This window comes from Urtica dioica, chromosome 6 (assembly GCF_054948205.1).
Source record: "Urtica dioica subsp. dioica isolate 48M chromosome 6, U.dioica_male_clone48M_v1_H2, whole genome shotgun sequence".
Lineage (NCBI taxonomy): Eukaryota > Viridiplantae > Streptophyta > Magnoliopsida > Rosales > Urticaceae > Urtica > Urtica dioica.
The window spans coordinates 43,702,094-43,720,782 of NC_142761.1; the positions used below are offsets into that span (position 1 = coordinate 43,702,094).

At 39.1% G+C, this 18,689-nt stretch overlaps 2 protein-coding genes across 3 annotated transcripts; both read left to right on the plus strand.

The window, feature by feature from the left end:
- Window positions 1-3,492: 3,492 nt before the first annotated feature.
- EMB1692 (Ubiquitin carboxyl-terminal hydrolase family protein) lies at window positions 3,493-7,038 on the plus strand. Of its 2 annotated transcripts, XM_089616496.1 has the most exons (4): window positions 3,493-3,691; window positions 3,814-4,341; window positions 5,183-5,662; window positions 6,412-7,038. In XM_089616496.1, the coding sequence occupies exons 2-4, from the start codon at window positions 3,839-3,841 to the stop codon at window positions 6,863-6,865; spliced, it is 1,437 nt and encodes a 478-aa protein (XP_089472622.1). In that variant the 5' UTR covers window positions 3,493-3,691; window positions 3,814-3,838; the 3' UTR covers window positions 6,866-7,038. The 2 variants fall into 2 exon arrangements, with proteins under 2 accessions (XP_089472622.1, XP_089472621.1); XM_089616495.1 differs by having other exon boundaries at window positions 3,493-4,341.
- A 954-nt stretch (window positions 7,039-7,992) lies between these two features.
- On the plus strand, window positions 7,993-18,086 carry LOC149394443 (long chain base biosynthesis protein 2a-like). Its single transcript, XM_089617392.1, has 10 exons — window positions 7,993-8,234; window positions 9,939-10,239; window positions 10,335-10,459; window positions 15,403-15,496; window positions 15,589-15,752; window positions 16,608-16,769; window positions 17,105-17,231; window positions 17,362-17,528; window positions 17,628-17,735; window positions 17,832-18,086. The coding sequence occupies exons 1-10, from the start codon at window positions 8,109-8,111 to the stop codon at window positions 17,916-17,918; spliced, it is 1,461 nt and encodes a 486-aa protein (XP_089473518.1). The 5' UTR covers window positions 7,993-8,108; the 3' UTR covers window positions 17,919-18,086.
- The last annotated feature ends 603 nt before the right edge of the window (window positions 18,087-18,689 follow it).

Here is an 18,689-nt window from a genome sequence, read left to right on the forward strand (position 1 = left end):
ATCACCTGAACCGCCCTCTGAGACTCTCCCAGGTGTACCTGAGTCCTCTAATGTTCATGGCATGTTGACAAGGAGCAAGCATGACATTCATAAACTTAGAGTTTTCATTGCTTCGGTGCAAGAACCTTACAATGTCAAAGAGGCTCTCTCAAGCTCAGGTTGGACTGCGGCTATGACAAAAGAGTTAGATGCTCTTCGCCTTAACTCCACGTGGCGTCTTGTTCCCTGTCCAGTTGATAAGAAAATCATTGGGTGTAAGTGGGTTTTTAAGGTCAAAGAGCACCCTGATGGATCTCTCAACAAGCTTAAAGCTCGCCTGGTGGCTCAGGGGTGTGGTCAAGAGGCTGGTTGTGACTATAGTGAGACTTTTAGTCCTGTGGTCAAGCAGACCACGGTTCGTGTGCTGCTCACTTTGGCTATTTCTCACAACTGGTCTCTCCGTCAATTGGATATTGGTAACGCCTTTCTCAATGGTGATCTTCATGATGAGGTATATATGCGTCAGCCACCGGGGTTTGTTGATCCTCAGTTTCCAGGCTATGTGTGTCGACTTCAGAAGTCGCTCTATATGGCCTCAAACAAGCTCCCCGTGCTTGGTATGAGAAGCTTCAGACAACTCTTCTTCACCTTGGATTCTCTGTGTCCAAGGCTGATCACTCGCTATTTCTCAGGCATTCTAGAGGTTCCTCTGTGTTTCTTCTGGTTTATGTGGACGATATCATAATCACAGGCTCGAACTCGTCTGAGGTTGAACTCCTAATCTCCAATCTCAAGTCGTTGTTTGCTCTCAAAGATCTTGGCAAACTGTGCTATTTCCTTGGGATTCAAGTCACTGAAACTTCTTCTGGCTTGGTGCTGTCTCAAACCAAGTATATCCTTGATTTGCTGTGTCGAGCTAAGCTTCAATATGCAAAGCCTATGTCTTCTCCGATGACTAGCGGTACGAGACTGTCTGCGTTTGGTAGTGATCCTGTTGCTGATCCTACTTTGTATCGAAGTATTGTTGGTGCTTTGCAATATGCCACAATAACGAGACCGGAGATCTCCTTTGCTGTCAACAAAGTGTGCCAGTTTATGCACCGGCCTCTAGAGTCTCATTGGAAGGCAGCTAAGCGAATTCTTCGCTATTTAGCGGGAACGGCTGACATGGGGTTGTGTGTTCAAAAGTCTTCCCATATGAATGTTACTGGGTATGCTGACGTTGATTGGGGATCTGAAACTGATGATCGTCGTTCCACGAGTGGATTTTGCGTGTTTGTCGGCTCGAATCTTGTTACGTGGTCGTCCAAGAAACAACATACTATCTCGCGGAGCTCCATTGAGGCTGAGTTTTGAAGTATTGCCTCTGTGGTGGCTGAGATCACCTGGATTTCTGCTCTTCTTCGCGAGATCGGCGTTCGTCAATCCAGACCATCGGACGTGTGGTGTGATAATATGTCCGCTGTCCTGCTCTCAGCCAATCTTGTCCTTCACGCTAGAACTAAGCATGTGGAAATGGATTTATATTTTGTTCGTGAGAAGGTTACACAGGGTCTTCTTCGTGTTAAGCACGTTCCGGGTCATGATCAGATCGCTGACGTCCTGACCAAGGCTCTTTCAAGCTCTGCTTTCCCTCGGCTTCGATCCAAACTGATGGTCCAACGTCCTCAAGCGTGCACATCAGTTTGAGGGGGGCTATCAGAGTGTATGTCCTACGTGGGATGGTTTTGTCTTCCCATTGGTCATTAGAAGTGTATGCCCTGCGTGGCAATTTGATATTTCCCTATTGGTCAGCCTTATGGTATAAAAGGCTGACTATGTGTATTAGCCAAACAGTTTTGAAAATTCAAATAGTTTGAAAAACTCAGTTTCACTATTCTCTCCCGCCTTTTCCTTTTGAGTGTTCCTTTGAGTTCTTTCAATAAGCACTCGAGAAAACTACGCTAGCTCTGTGTTGACTTCACGCCGCGTTCAAATCTGTTCCCATACACTGCGCTGTGCTAAGCCTTTCGCGACACGCTGAGACGATTTCCTAAAGGGTTGAGATTACCTGTTTTTGAAGCGTACGTTATAATTGAATTTCATTTAAAAAGTCCCAAATAGTTTTGGAAATCCCCAAAAAACATATATAAACGAACTTAGGCACTAAAAACACACACATTTTCCTTACTTTTACTTTTGTTTGGATTTTTGGAGAGCTTAGTAGGTTGTTCTTCCTCTTCAATACTCATACTTTAATTACGTTTTACTACTTTTTAGACACGTACGCTTGCGTTTATGAAAAATTGCAACAAATAATTTGATCATTAGTGGAAAGAACACGAATTAGTTTTTCAAATTTATGAGCAAGAGAAAACCGAGTTTTATAAAATTGTCAAAAATGGCACGTGACATCCTATTCATCTCCATCTCGACCATATCTTCTTAAGCCACCTTTGGTCATGACTCATCCTGGGCATTCGGTCGGCACTTGTTGGAAGGAAGTACTTCCGTGTGCAATCTTCTGCCTGGCGGTATTTCCAACTTCCAACACTGTGGAAATGGCAGGAAGGCCTTCCGACAGTCTGACGATACAGTAGTGAGACAGCGGAAGTTATTGAAGGGTTTTATTACCGTCTATGCTTTTGGCAACGTTCAAATTTTTTATTTTTTTTAACTTACAATCTCAGCCTTTAAAAATGTATATGTTGGCCAATCCAAAGGCTGAAAAAAGTGGACGTTTTATTACACTTTGAGCTCGAAATTTAACCTTTTTTTGCAAAATACCTCCACTTTCATTTTTTACTATAAATGCACACAAATTACTTTCAATTTTCACAACAAACATTCTTAAATCTCATCTCATCTCTCCACAAACTACAATTCTCTCTACAAATCTTCTATACACGTTATATTATATAGCATAAATTAAATTATTAAGCTGTTATATAGTTTATAATATATAGCATAATATATACTCATAATCTTGTTGTGATGTTTTTATTTTTATTTTTTAAAAATTATTAATAAAGATGAAATTCATTTAACATATTAGTATTTTCTTTTAAAATTTTAACAGTTTAGTCCATTTCATTTACTATTTAAATTTTATTTTTTATTTTTTTAATTCCTTATTGGAAGTTAATGGAAATATGAATTTCCATTAAACTTAACGGAACTTCCATTTCCAATAAGTAATGGAAGGCACCAAAATACCTAATGGAAATACCATTTCCAATAAGAAATGGAAGGTGACTTATTGGAAATAGAATTTCCATTTCCTTCCAATAGCCAGGATGAGTCATGACCGTCACGCAAATTTATCTCCCAAGATGGTCGAAGAACTCGCAATTGACAAAGATTGATATCAAGCCAAGATCACAAAAAAATTTGAGATTGATGAATTTCTGACAGATTTTCAAATGTTAACATTTGAAATTATTTTTTATGTTTCATAGTCCATTTGTGATTCCTAAAATAATAATAATATAAATAAATAAATAAATTTTTAATGAAGATTGATATAGTTGGACTTGGGGATGACATGCACTTTAATTAGACCAATCCGATAGAAAAATGAAGTTCTTTGCAAAGTTTAGCAAGAGACGAAAATCACCAATTTCTTAGAGCTCTTTCCCTAAATTCTCTCTCTCTCTCTCTCTCTCTCTCTCTCTCTCTCTCTCTCTCTCTATCAGCGATGGAATGAGACTCAAGCTCGCAATCCCTGGAACTCGTAAGTTTCGTCTTGCGGTTTGTCAGAACCAGTTAATCTATATGGAAACACGGGATACATATTGCCCACCATCTGTTTGTCAAAAAGCCTGAACCAACCATTTTGTTTCCCCTGTTAAGCAGTGACTCAATAGTTTCTCATCCGAGAATGGCGTCAATGGCGACAACTTTCTCTCCCCAGAGAGACCTCCGTGTCACCCATCTCCGCTCAGATTTCCTGCCCAAAAACCACCCCACCAAAGTCAGCTTAACCCGAAAAAACCCTTCGCTCTCCATAACCTGTTCTCTGGTGAAAACCGTGCGAAGCCCGGGCCTAGACAGACACGTCGAGAAGCAGAACAAGACGAGGTTCGTCCAGAAGCTGAAGACCCTCCTCTTGTCCAAGCCCAGGCACTTCCTCCCACTCCACGTCGCGTCGAAATGCCGGTCCTACCTCGCTCTCTCGACCCCGAAATCGATCCTCGCGATGATCAAGCGATACCCGACAGTCTTCGAGCTCTTCATGATGCCGTGGCCGTCGCTCCCTCTCCATGCCGCCAAGTCCTTCCCTCAGCTCTGTGTCCGACTCACCCCGGCCGCCGAGGCCATCGCTGCCCGAGAATCCCAACACCGAGCCTCCGTCGTCGATGACTTGGCCCGCAAGCTTCACAGGTAAATGTTACGACTTGGGTGTTGTAGAGTGATTAGTAGACGAATTAGGGGTGTTGTAGAGCGATTAGAAAGTGTATAAGTGCCTATAAATAAGGTTGATTTAGATGGGAAATGGGATTGAAACGAGAATCGGAAAGTCTTTGTTAGGATGTAATTTTCGATTTGGAGAGCACGAACCTCTCGAATGTCTGATATTTGGGTATTAGAGTAACTAGTAGACAAATTAGGGGTGTTAGAGCGATTAGAAAGTGTAAAAGCGCCTATAAATAAGGCTGATTTAGATGGAAAATGGGATCGAAACGAGAATCGGAAAGTCTTTGTTAGGATGTAATTTTCGATTTGGAGAGCACGAACCTCTCGAATGTCCGATACTTGGGTATTAGAGTAACTAGTAGACGAATTAGGGGTGTTGTAGAGTGATTAGAAAGTATATAAGCGCCTATAAATAAGGCTGATTTAGATGGGAAATGGGATCGAAACGAGAATCGGAAAGTCTATGTTAGGACGTAATTTTTGATTTGGAGAGCACGAACCTCTCGAATGTCCGATACCTTTGGTATTTCTTTCGTTCATATTCCAATCAATACAAGAATGCGTATCAGTAAAACCATTTTGAACGGTTAACCATCAACTGTTCAAAACGGTTAAACATTTGACCGGTTGACCGTGTATTTTGAAATGGTTGACCAATTAACCTTTATTTTCAACATATTATACTTTTGGTGGTTTGATTAACCGCGGTTAACCATGAAATGATGGGTTAAAATTAACATCTTGGTTAATTCTGACCAATTAGAAAGAACGGTTAAAAATGTAAATAAATCGATCGGTTTATTGACAGGCTCGTCATGATCTCGTCCCACCGGCGGCTCCTCTTGTCGAAGCTCGTCCACATCGCCCCCGACCTCGGCCTCCCTCCGAACTTCCGGTCCCGACTCTGCAACGACTATCCCGAGAGGTTCAAGATCGTCGACACCTCGTACGGCCGGGCCCTCGAGCTCGTCTCCTGGGACGCTGACCTGGCGAGGGCTTTCCCGGCCCGGCCCGAAGGCGGGTCCCGCGGCCGCGGGCTGATCGTGGACCGTCCGTTGAAGTTCAAGCACCTGAGGCTCCGGAAGGGGCTGAACGTGAAGCGGGCCCACCGGGATTTTCTGATAAAGTTCGGGGAGCTCGAGGATGTGTGCCCTTACACAAACCCGGCCTCGGCACGTACCCGATATTCTAATGAATCGGCGGAGAAGAGGGCTTGCGCGGTGGTGAGAGAGGTGTTGGCTATGACGGTCGAGAAGAGGACGCTCATCGACCACATCACCCACTTCAGGTAGAGATGGGCAAACTATATACCCTTTTTATTTCGTTTTTTTTTTTTTTTTTTTTTTTTTTACTTTCTTTTAACTAAGTTAAATTAAGTACCGGTAATACAGGGTAAACCCGTTTTCACCGAAAAAATTATTACTTTTTATGTAAGTTTGGTATATAAAAAAAAGGGTTATTAAGTTATATAGACACACGGATATAGTGGATTGAGATATAGCCCATCTTTGGTTAATTTCTTGTAAATAGTCAAATAAACTTATAAACAAATTAATAAAAGTCTTATTTAACACAACCAAACATATATTTTAGGTAGTTAATTGGCTGCCACGTATGCAAGTTGGTTATTTACAAATTATTTACTAAAGGTTAGCTAATTTACAATTCCTATAGTTTAGGTGGCTTACGTAGCCAATTTTTTGTAAAAAAAAAGGGTCCATTAGGAAAATAGCCAACTTAAACGTTTGACATTGCTAAATAGCCAACGTTTGGTAAATCTTAGGTAAATAGCCACTTTCGTATACTAAACGTCAGCTATTTACCTAAGATTAACGTCTCAAAGTGGTTATTTACCTAATATTTACCAAACGTTGGGTATTTAGCAATGTCAAATGTTTAAGTTGGCTATTTTCCTAATTTTCTGAAGAAGAAAAAGAGGACGTTTAACCTTTAACTGAAAAGTTTAGGTCAAGGTTTATTAAAAAAAAAATGGTTTAGGTTCTTTAAGGTCAACCAAATTCCCGTGTTAAACTTCAGGAAGGAGTTTGGGCTGCCGAACAAGCTCCGTGGCCTGATTGTGAGGCACCCGGAGCTATTCTACGTGAGTGTGAAAGGGTTAAGGGACTCGGTGATGTTAGTCGAGTGCTATGACGACGATGGCGAGCTCCTCGAGAAGGACGGGTCGTTGGAGATCAAACAGATGTTCATGAAGCTCATGAGAGATGGCAAGAGGATGAGACGAGAGAGGAAACGGGACTGGAATACTCCAACGGCCGTCGAAATCCCCGTCGACGAAGAAGAAGAAGAAGAAGAAGAAAGTGACGTTGATGCTCTCGACGACGACGAATACGAGGACGGGTTTGAGCATTTGTTCGAAGAGGGTTCGGAGGAATTCGATGGCGGTGCTGATACCGAAATCGAGATGTTGTCTTACAGAAACAACGCCGAGTTTTGGACAGCTCATCACGCCGAGCCTATGGAGCCTTGGTAGAAGTATAAAATCTCTTGTCATTGTAGTTCAAAGTTGTGCATTTGTGTTTGTGAAGTTCCAATTATTGTATATACAAAAATTTCATCATCGTCGTGAGCTCTTGTCCCACTCCCATACCGCAAATGCGTTATTTAGATAGTTATGAGTTCATAATATACTTAAAATGGTTTCAAAAGTAGCAAGTTCCTTGCAGAAACCGGTGGTCGATTTCTCGTTTCTTTCGCAAATATTGGGCGTTTTCTTCGTGTTTACGAGGATTTCTAGCCACTTTGAAAAAATTGGAAGGTACGTATATAGGTGGTTTCAGCATAAGATTCGGAACATGTATAGCAATGAAGAGATCGAGACACGGGAGCAATAAATTGTTGCCTTGACAAACATCATGCTGATTTCTAGATCTAGTAACTATGGTAAGCTGTTTGTACATCAAAGGAAAATTAGATTTAAAAAAAATTAATAGATAACATTATATAAAATAGTCGTTCGAATTCGAAACTTATTGATTAGTAAAATAGTTAAAATTTTGAATTTTTAGCAAAAATAGTCAAAATCACATTGTCAAAACGCAAAAAAAAATAGACATTGTCAAAAATTTTGACATTGTATATAAGTAATTTACCACTTTTAAAAAAGTTAATCACAGCACTTTCACATTTTTGTGATTTTGGCTTTTTCACTAATTTTAGATAGAAAATTATACCAAATTATGAACCTTAGTTATTTTGCAAGTTATTTTCAATTGGCTAATATAGGCATTACAGAGTTTTATACTTCAATTAATGCAAAGCAGAGTCGAAGAAAAAAGAAATTCAAAGACATAACTATACAATTACTTATTTTAAGAATAAAATTATGAAAATAACTAGATAACGGCAATAATCTATACATATCCATTTTTTTCGTCAATTATACTAAACACCTAAGGAAAAATCTATACCATTGTTTTACTTGAATAAATACAATTAACTTTATTTGTGAAAAGGTTGCTTGGATGATAAATAAGAGGATATTAGTCGGTCAGAAAACAAAAACTCAAAAAAATAAAGAGCTGAAGAATGTTTAAAAAGAGGAAGGCTGGAGAGAGAGAGAGAGAGAGAGAGAGAGAGAGAGAGAGAGAGAGAGAGAGAGAGAGAGAGAGAGAGAGAGAGAGAGAGAGAGAGAGAGAGAGTTTCGGTTGAAAAATTACCCGAATTTAAATTAAACATTCAGATCAGAGTGTAGCTAAGAGAAAGAAGGGAAAGAGATGAGATCGATTCCTTACACAACTACCTTAAGTGGCATCTGCTTATATGTCATCCTCTTCGCCTTTGGCCAACTCCGGGACTTTTTCCGGCGAATCATGGATTGGTTCAAATCCAACAGTGATCAGGTCTAATTGAATTCTCAATATTACATTTGCATGCATATAGTATTACTAAAATCCTTGTAACCAAACTACTCTCTTCTAATTATTATACTTTGTTATCATGATTCCGAAGCTATAAGTCCAATGAAAATAGATCTTTGACGTAGTCCACCGTCAAACTTCCACCAATACACGCCTATAGCCATAATCCGACTCCAACTACGTTGTTCCCGTTGTAGCTAGACCCAAAAATAGAGGTAGGTAGACGTACACCAATGTCCCCGATGTAGCTGGCCTCCCTGACGCTCTCTCCTTTCCTACGCCTGAAATTTTTTGTCGGTCTCAGTCAAATAAAAAGTGTATTTGTCGACGATTCTTCGTTTGAAGAATCTGGAATTCGTTTGAAGATTTATTGACATCCAAAAATATATTGACAAAGATGTCAATAAATCTTCAAAGAAATTCCAAGAATCTTTCAAGATTTATTGACATTCATATCAATATATTGACAAAGATGTCAATAAATCTTTAAACGAATTCTCATATTCTTCTTCAAATGAAAAAAAACAAAAAACAAAAATCTTTAAATGAGAGAGAGGAAGGAAGTGGATTGAATGAGAAAAGAGAGAAAGAAAAGAAAAAAGTTAAAAATGTAAATATATAAAATGGGTAATTATACTTTTGAATTAAAATAGACTTATTGGATTTTAGTCCAAAATGATTGAGAATGTCATGCTTGTGGTATAATCCTTTTTCATTTGGGCCTACCATTAAAATCCCAAAAAAACAAAATTATTATATGTTAAAATTTCAGCCTCAATGTTATTTGTCTTGGCCAAAGTAAAAGCATGCGATACGCCTTTTTAAAGACTGTCTCGCCCAAAGCAAAAACACAAATGCTATTTCCAAGTTCTTTTGCACCTCGCCGCCAATATTGCTTGTCTCGATCGAAGTAAAATTCGTTGTTTATCCTGTTAAGAATTTCACGAGGAAAAGAAGATGAGAACTAACAAGATTTATGAAGATCGTGAATTACCCATAATGCTTTCATATTGTATCAGAGCTCATGAAGCTCAAACAAGTATTCGATCGAATTCTTTGAGATTCGACCCAAGATAATGAAGCCATTATTTAAAAAACCATCATCTTGAAGAGATATGTAAGGAATCCCACGTGAAAAATAAAATGAGAACTAATAAGATTTATAAATATCATGAGTTAATCATCTCATCACCAATTGATTTAGATATGCAACACCATGATACTTTCACATATCCTCATTTCTAACAATTCGCTCCACTTGCTCAAGATTTTATCTTTTTAGAGATCATATTAGAGTATTAATATATATATATATATATATATATATATATATATATATATATATATAATACATCAAGAATTAAATGATGAAAATATTTACTAAACCACCAAATTTAGAGATTTGCTAAAAAAACCAACATTGTAAATTTTAAGTAAATAGTCATTATAGCGATGTATCATTGTTTGAGAGTTTTTAACATTCCATTCATGTCCTTGGAGTCTAATGACTATTTACAATTATTAACGACTATTTACGATTATCAATATCATTTTGGCTTTGTTAATAAAACCTCGTGACTATTTACGTAAAATTTATAAAAAATTAGCTATATTAAAAAACATGAGTTTTCATATGGCTATATATATATAAATCCCTTATTGTATTTGCATACCAATCATAACTAGGGATACGCTCCGATCTGCATGGGCCTGGAAGACTTCTACATTCGGCGGATCCTCCCCCGCGGCCAAGACTGCTGGGGCCGGCCAATATCTAGCGCCCCAGACGCTTGGTTCGACGTCGTGGAGCGATCGTCAAACGACAACAACAAGACGCTCCAACGAACCGAAAATTCGAGCCGGTGCTTGAACTTGGGATCGTACAACTACCTCGGTTTCGCCGCCGCCGACGAGTATTGCACGCCGCGCGTCGTCCAATCCCTCGCCAAATACTCTCCCAGCACATGCAGTTCTCGCGTCGACGCCGGTCCATCTTTTTTTTTTCTTTCTAATATTAAAAAAAAAGAAAAAAAAAACATATTGAGTCAATGATTTTGATTTTTATGGGGGTGGAATTTGCAGGGACGACGGCATTGCACGAAGAGCTCGAGAAGTGCGTAGCCGATTACGTTGGGAAGGCGGCCGCCATTGTGTTCGGAATGGGATACGTCACAAATTCCGCTATTCTTCCCGTTCTCATGCGAAAGGTTTCATCTTTTTTTTTTTCTGAAGAAATCTGTAATTAATGTTGTAAATATTCTGCATTTACTCGGTAGAATAGGAGCTGTTATTGTGAATATTCTATATTTAGTTAGTGAGATATTCTAGCATTAGTTAGCTTATTTTTTCCGAGATTTCCTAGGTTGTAACTGATTGTATCTCGCCTATTTAAGCAGTGCTTAAGGCTCATAATAAAATATCGGTTCATACCATAAGCTTTCATGGTATCAGAGCGATTCCCTTATGGAAAAACCGATAAACAGTAAAACACAAAACACTCCTTCCTCTTCCTCCATGGAAATTTCCCAACCATCAACAGTCCATTCGTCTATGCTCATCACAGGGCATAGATTAACTGGACAGAATTTCTTGGAGTGGGCCCAATCCGTGAAGCTTGCCATTGACGGAAAAGGAAGGCTTGGATACCTAACAGGTGAAGTCAAGCAGCCGAAGGTGGGAGATGAAGGATATACCATCTGGAGGTCAGAGAACTCATTGGTTATGGCGTGGCTGCTCAATTCGATGGAGGCCTCAATAGCCAAACCGCATATGTTCTTGAAGACCGCCAAAGAGGTATGGGACTCGGTCAGAGAAACATACTCTGATCGAGAGAATGCTTCGCAGGTCTTCGAGTTGAAGACAAAGCTATGGCAATCCAGGCAGGTTGGTCGAGATGTGACAACCTACTACAACGAGATGGTTGCGCTATGGCAGGAATTGGATCAATACAATGAAGATACCTGGGAGAGTGCAGCCGATTGTGCCAAACAGAAGAAGAGGGAAGAAAATGACCGTGTGTATGTGTTTTTAGCAGGTGTAAATCGAGATCTTGATGAAGTAAAGGGAAGAATTCTCGGGAGACGACCGCTGCCCTCAATCCGAGAAGTCTTCTCGGAAGTCAGAATTGAAGAGAACAGGAGGAAGATCATGCGTGGTAGTGGAGAAGCTGCTGATCGGACAACAGAGACATCAGCCTTGTTTACCCGAGAAAACGAGGAGAAGAAGAAGCCGTGGTGTGACCATTGCAAGAAATATTGGCACACAAAGGAGACTTGTTGGAAGATACATGGCAAACCGGCCGGATACAAAACGAAGAAGGAAAGAGCCTTACAAGCTAACATGGCCGACTCCTCTCAAGAGCAATCTGTTCAACCCGAACAGCCACCTTTCACCAAGGCTCAGATACACCAGATTCTAAAACTCCTCCAACTCTCTCAAAAAGCTTCAAACTCTGATATTCCCTCGTGTTCCTTCGCAGGTTCCCTATCTACATTTTTATGCTCAAAAGAAAATAATATTTGGGTAATTGATTCAGGTGCAACAGATCACATGACCGGAAATTCTTGCCTTTTTCTATCCTATAAACCTTGTGCAGGGAATAAAAAAGTTAAAGTTGCAAATGGTACTCTTACACCAATTGCAGGAATAGGAAGTGTAAAAATATCAAATATCTCTCTATCTAAAGTCCTTCATGTTCCAAGTTTAGCCTGTAACCTCGTGTCAGTAAAACAAATCACAAAAGAGCTAAATTGTCGTGCTATCTTCTTACCTGATTCTTGTGTTTTTCAGGAATTAACAACGGGGAGGATGATTGGCAGTGCTGAGGAACATGATGGTCTCTATTATCTTAAAGAAGGATCGGACGTGAATAAAATAGGTCAAAAGACTTCTTGTTTTCAAATTTTTTCTTTTCCGATGAATAATAAAGAAGTGTATTTGATGCATTTTAGACTAGGACATCCTAGTTTTTCATATTTAAAAAGGTTGTATCCTACTCTTTTTTTAAATAAAGATCCTTCTTCATTTCATTGTGATATATGTGCTTTAGCTAAACATCACAAAAATCATTATCCTACACGGCTTTATACACCTACATCTCCATTTTCACTAATTCATAGTGATATTTGGGGACCTTCTCGTGTATCTACATTAAAAGAAAAGAGGTGGTTTATGACGATTATTGATGATCACACTAGGATAAGTTGGGTTTACTTGCTTAAAGAAAAAAAATGAGGTTGAAACCATTTTTAAAACCTTTTTTAATATGGTACAAACTCAATATAGTGCACAAATTAAAATGATAAGAAGTGATAATGGTCGAGAGTATTTTGCGAAAACTTTACAAATTTTTTTTGAAGAGAACGGTGTCATTCATCAAAGTTCTTGTACTGACACTCCAGCTCAAAATGGCATAGCGAAAAGAAAAAACAGGCATCTTCTCGAGGTAACAAGATCTATTATGTTTTCAGCAAAAATACCCAAATATCTTTGGGGAGATGCCCTTCTTCATGCAACATATCTTATAAATCGCATGCCTTCAAAAATTTTGGATTTTAAAACTCCTATTGATGTGTTTTCAAAATATTTTCCTAACTCTCGTACCATAAACTCCTTGCCATTAAAAATTTTTGGATGCACGGTTTTTATAAAAAATCCTGATAGGACCGCAAGTAAACTTGATCCAAAAGGGAAAAAATGTGTTTTCTTAGGTGTTCCACCTACACAAAAAGGATATAAATGTTTTGATCCTATGACTCGAAAAATGTTTATTACCATGGATGTTGTCTTTTTTGAAAATGAAGCCTTTTTTAGTAGTGATCTTCAGGGGGAGAAACAAAATGAAGACACTACAAATAGTTTAGGCCTAGATTTTCTTAAAATTGATGAAATTGGTGATAATAGGGTTGGAATTGAATCTGAAAATATACCTAATCCGAGTATTGATCATGTTTTGGATAAAAATTTTGAAGAAAATGTCTCTATAGATAAAATTGATGTTTCTATAGATACAAGTCAAGAACCACCTCACAATCCCGGAGAAATAAAAAATAAGAAACTACTAAGTCCGTATGACAAATTTTATACAAAGAGGATCATGAATCAAGAGATAGAGAACATCACTGCTCCCTCAGCCAACCATGAACCCGAACCGGTGGAAGTTTCTGAAAAAGGTAAGGAAAAGGTAGACTCTGACTCCGATATCCCTATAGCCTTGAGAAAAGAAAAAAGATCTTGCACCATGCATCCCATATATCCAATGTCCAACTATGTCTCTAACCATCGTCTATCCATGTCTTTCAATGCCTTTACCACAAATGTGTCCTCCATTGTTGTCCCTAAAACTATTCAGGAAGCCTTATCTGAACCGAAATGGAGGGTGGCTGTAATGGAAGAAATGAATGCTCTTGCGAAGAATCAAACATGGAAGGTTGAAGGGCTGCCTCAAGGGAAACCGATTGTAGGCTGCCGATGGGTGTTCACACCAAAGTTCAATGCCGATGGGAGCCTAGAACGCTACAAAGCAAGGTTGGTTGCTAAGGGCTATACGCAAACCTATGGCATCGACTACATGGAGACATTTGCTCCGGTTGCAAAGTTAAACACAGTAAGGATTTTGCTCTCTATTGCTGCAAACCTGGACTGGTCTCTCAGACAGCTGGACGTGAAGAATGCTTTCCTTAACGGGAAGCTTGAGGAAGAAGTCTACATGAGTCCCCCTCCGGGATTCGAGGAGAAATTCGGCTCTAATGTTTGCAGATTAGAGAAGGCATTGTATGGGCTTAAACAATCTCCAAGAGCCTGGTTTGACAGGTTCACTCAATTCGTGAAACGACAAGACTACAAGCAATCTCAATCAGATCATACCCTCTTCATTAAACACTCAAATGACGGTAAAATGTCAATTTTGATTGTTTATGTGGATGACATAATTCTTACAGGAAATGATCTGAAAGAGATGGAGAAATTGAAGATGAAGCTTGCCACTGAATTCGAAGTAAAGGACTTAGGAGAAATGCGATATTTTCTGGGAATGGAGATCGCTCGGTCCAAAGAAGGAATTGCGGTGTCACAGAGGAAGTACATTCTTGATTTGCTTCAAGATACTGGAATGAGTGCGTGTAAACCGGCCGACACTCCGATAGATCCAAACCTGAAGCTGGGGAATATCAAGAAGGGAGTTCCTGTCAATACACAGCAGTACCAACGACTAGTGGGCAGGCTTATATACTTATCACACACAAGGCCGGACATTGCCTTTGCTGTGAGCATGATAAGTCAGTTCATGCACTGCCCTTTCGAGGAACATCTTGAAGCTGCAAACCGGATACTACGCTACCTGAAGAGCTGCCCCGGAAAAGGTCTCTTGTTCAGAAAAGGAGGGAAGAAAGAAGTAGAAGCCTTCACAGATGCTGACTATGCAGGATCCGATGTGGATAGAAGATCCACTTCTGGGTATTGTACATACGTATGGGGTAACCTCGTGACGTGGAGAAGCAAGAAACAAGGCGTGGTGGCAAGAAGCAGTGCTGAGGCAGAGTATCGGTCGATGGCTAATGGCGTATGCGAGCTACTATGGATAAGAAGAGTGCTTGAGGAATTGAAGATGGAGATTGACCTACCAATGAAGCTGTTTTGCGACAACAAAGCAGCAATAAGCATTGCTCATAATCCTGTTCAACACGATCGTACAAAACATGTTGAAGTGGACCGACATTTCATAAAGGAGAATCTAGATGCTGGCATCATTTGTATTCCTTTTGTGGGAACAGCCGATCAGACTGCAGACATCCTCACAAAGGGACTTTTTCGACCAGTGTTTGAGAAGATGATTTCCAAGTTAGGCATGTTTGATATATACTTGCCAACTTGAGGGGGAGTGAAGAAATCTGTAATTAATGTTGTAAATATTCTGCATTTACTCGGTAGAATAGGAGCTGTTATTGTGAATATTCTATATTTAGTTAGTGAGATATTCTAGCATTAGTTAGCTTATTTTTTCCGAGATTTCCTAGGTTGTAACTGATTGTATCTCGCCTATTTAAGCAGTGCTTAAGGCTCATAATAAAATATCGGTTCATACCATAAGCTTTCATTTTCCTTTTGTTATTTGAATAAATTTGCGAAGCGCTCATCGTCAAGGATTTTGCAGGGCTCGTTGATTATTAGTGACTCGTTGAACCACAACTCGATTGTGAACGGAGCGCGCGGGTCTGGGGCTACGATCCGTGTATTCCAACACAATAGTTAGTTGATTATAAGAAGCTGTATATATATTTTGGGTGGTTTTCTCTTCTTTGCTGAGCTTATATCGTCCCTCGTTCCTTGTTTTTGGTAGCGCCGTCTCACTTGGAAGAGGTTTTGAGAGAGCAGATTGTGGATGGACAGCCGAGGACTCACAGACCGTGGAAAAAGATCATGGTCATCGTTGAGGGAATCTACAGCATGGAAGGCGAGCTTTGTAAGCTTCCCGAGATCATAGCAGTCTGCAAGAAATATAAGGTTTGTTTTTTCTTCTTCTATTATCTTGTTTATATTCATCTCCTACGATGAATCGCTCAGAGAATAAGTAAAAACATCCCTTTTTTTTCGAACTTGAGTGGCTTATTACAAGTAATTTTCTCCATAACACGAGTTTTAATTTTTACATCACTTACATCATATACTGTTTAGATAGTGATAATCAAACCAAACGCTAAGGGTGTGTTTGGTATTCCTCTCAAAAACAATTTTTTAGTTTTTGAGTGGAAAAAATTGAAAACAAAAATTGAAAACATGTTTGGTTTAAGTTTTTGGAAAAAATTTTCAAAAAATTTTGAAGTTGTTTTGTAAAAGAGTAAAGAAAACTGAAAACAAATAAAATGTGTTTTTGGAAATTTTTTTCTTCTCTTCTCTCTTCCTTTTCCTCATCTTCTCTTTTCATTCTTTCAAAAACAAAAATGAAAACTATACCAAACACTTTTTTCAGTTTTTTCACTTTCTCAAAAACAAAAATAAAAACTGTACCAAATAGCTTTTTGAAAACAACTGAAAAATAATTTTTCAGTACAACTACAAAAATTAGAAAATAGAAAACAAAAACTTTTTTAGTTAACTACCAAACATCCCCTAATTTATTTGTTTTCTGTTTGAAATGCCCTTTTTACGTAACTTCCCCGAATGACATTTCAAATGTTCAATTTATAATGAAACAGTTCGGATGAGATAGCCAATTCATATGATGTGTCAAACAGACCCATTGTTTATCTTATTTTCTATTTATAGATGAGGCACGTTGCCTATAATAACATTTATGCTTATGAATTTAGCTCTCTTCTTTAACAAGGCGATCTTTGGTCATGACTCACTTTGTAATAGGCGTATACGTATTTGGACGAGGCCCACAGCATCGGGGCGGTGGGTAAGACTGGAAGGGGAGTTTGTGAGCTCTTAGGCGTGGACCCCGCTGATGTCGATATCATGATGGGGACTTTCACAAAATCGTTCGGCTCGTGCGGTGGCTATATTGCAGGATCCAAGGTTTGTTTTTCAAATGTCCCGACTTCTTATCATATATCTCTTACAATCACGTCGTTAGCATAAAAAAAACAAAAAGTTAGAAAAATAGCCAATTTAAACGTTTGATATTGCTAAATACCCAAGGTTTGGTAAATATTAGGTAAATAACCATAAATGATTACGTGGCTTAATATGGCAGTGGATATTTACTTAATATTTACGTTTGTAAATATATAAAATTGGCTATTTACCTAATATTTACCAAACCTTGACTATTTAGCAATTTTCAACGTTTAAGTTGGCTATTTTGCTAAATTACCCAAAAAAAAAACCTAACTGATTTAGGCTATGTTTAGGAACTAATCCAATACTTGAAGTACACTTGTCCGGCTCATCTTTACGCTACATCAATATCACCGCCGGCCGTAGAGCAAATAATATCCGCCATTAAGGTCATTCTCGGAGAGGATGGCACCAATAGAGGTGTAAAACTCTCTTCTACTTTCTGTGTTGGTTTATTTATTTGTAACATGATATATTAGCTCATATGTTGCTTCAATATGTCCAAAAAAGAATTATGATTTAACATTTTCTTCTTGCTTGTGTCCACCAGGAGCTCAGAAGCTCATGAGAATAAGGGAAAACAGTAACTTCTTTAGGTCAGAACTGAATAAAATGGGTTTTGATGTTTTAGGAGATAAAGACTCTCCGGTTATGCCGATTATGTTTTACAACCCGGGAAAAATGCCCGCCTTTTCGCGAGAGTGCCTCAAGCAGAATGTGAGTCTATCTCTATCATATTGTTTTCGGATTCAATTGGATTCTAGTAAAATGAAATCATTACTCTTAATTTTTTTTTCCTTAATAACTTGGCTATAGGTTGCTGTTGTAATCGTGGCTTATCCAGCAACCTCGCTGCTATCGGCTAGAGTACGTATATGCATTTCTGCGTCTCATTCGAGGGAAGATCTGCTTAAAGCATTGGAGGTAAAGTGGGAATTTGAGGTTTCTATTTACCCTTTACCATTGTCATACTAGATTAACTAGCGTCTTGAAATGTTTTTGTGTTTATATATGATTTAGGTGATTAACCGAGTTGGTGATCTGGTGGATATAAAATACTTCCCTGCTGAGCCAAACACTCTGGAGCTCGAGATGAAGTCAAAATGAGTGATTTTGCTCCGAGCCCAAATGTTGAGTTGAAGCTTGCGTAGGCCTTGTCATTCTTGTTGCTTTTTTTTTTTTAAACGTGCACGGAATCATGATTTTTTTTTTTTTTTCAGAACCCTCATGTGGCTGAGGAAAACCGTGCTTACAAATTTATAAAAAAAATAAGAGAGCGGGAGATAGATTACACAAGACTCTTGTGATATCTATACCCCTTGCTATATTTTACAATTATACTTCGAATATCTAAAGAAATGTCCAAAAAATTAATAATCGATAAGTTATCTAAAGAATGACCAATACTAGCTTAAAGCATTCGCTGCAACATTACTGTTAACGCCGTTTTTGGGTCAACACTTAGAACCGTCCGTGGTTCGGTCTAGGGCCGGACCCTATGACCGCACGTAGGTTGGGTGTGGTGAAATCTTCTCGTCTCGTAGTCTTTGCCTCGCCGGAAAGAGGTTTCCGGTTCCCGTCACTCCGTGATTAGTTCACCTTCGTGTTCGTCGGGTTCTTCGCGATCTTCGGATTCGTCGAGTTCTTCGCGTTCTTCGTGTTCGACGAGTCCTTCGAGTTCTTCGCGTTCTTCGTGTTCGACGAGTCCTTCGAGTCCGTCGTGTTCTTCGGGTTCTTCACGATCTTCGGGTTCTTCGCGTTCTTCGGGTTCAACGAGTCCTTCTAGTCCGTCGTGTTCTTCGGGTTCTTCACGATCTTCGGGTTCTTCGCGTTCTTCGTGTTCTTCGCCTGAAAAGACAAGAAACGTGAACTAGAGGG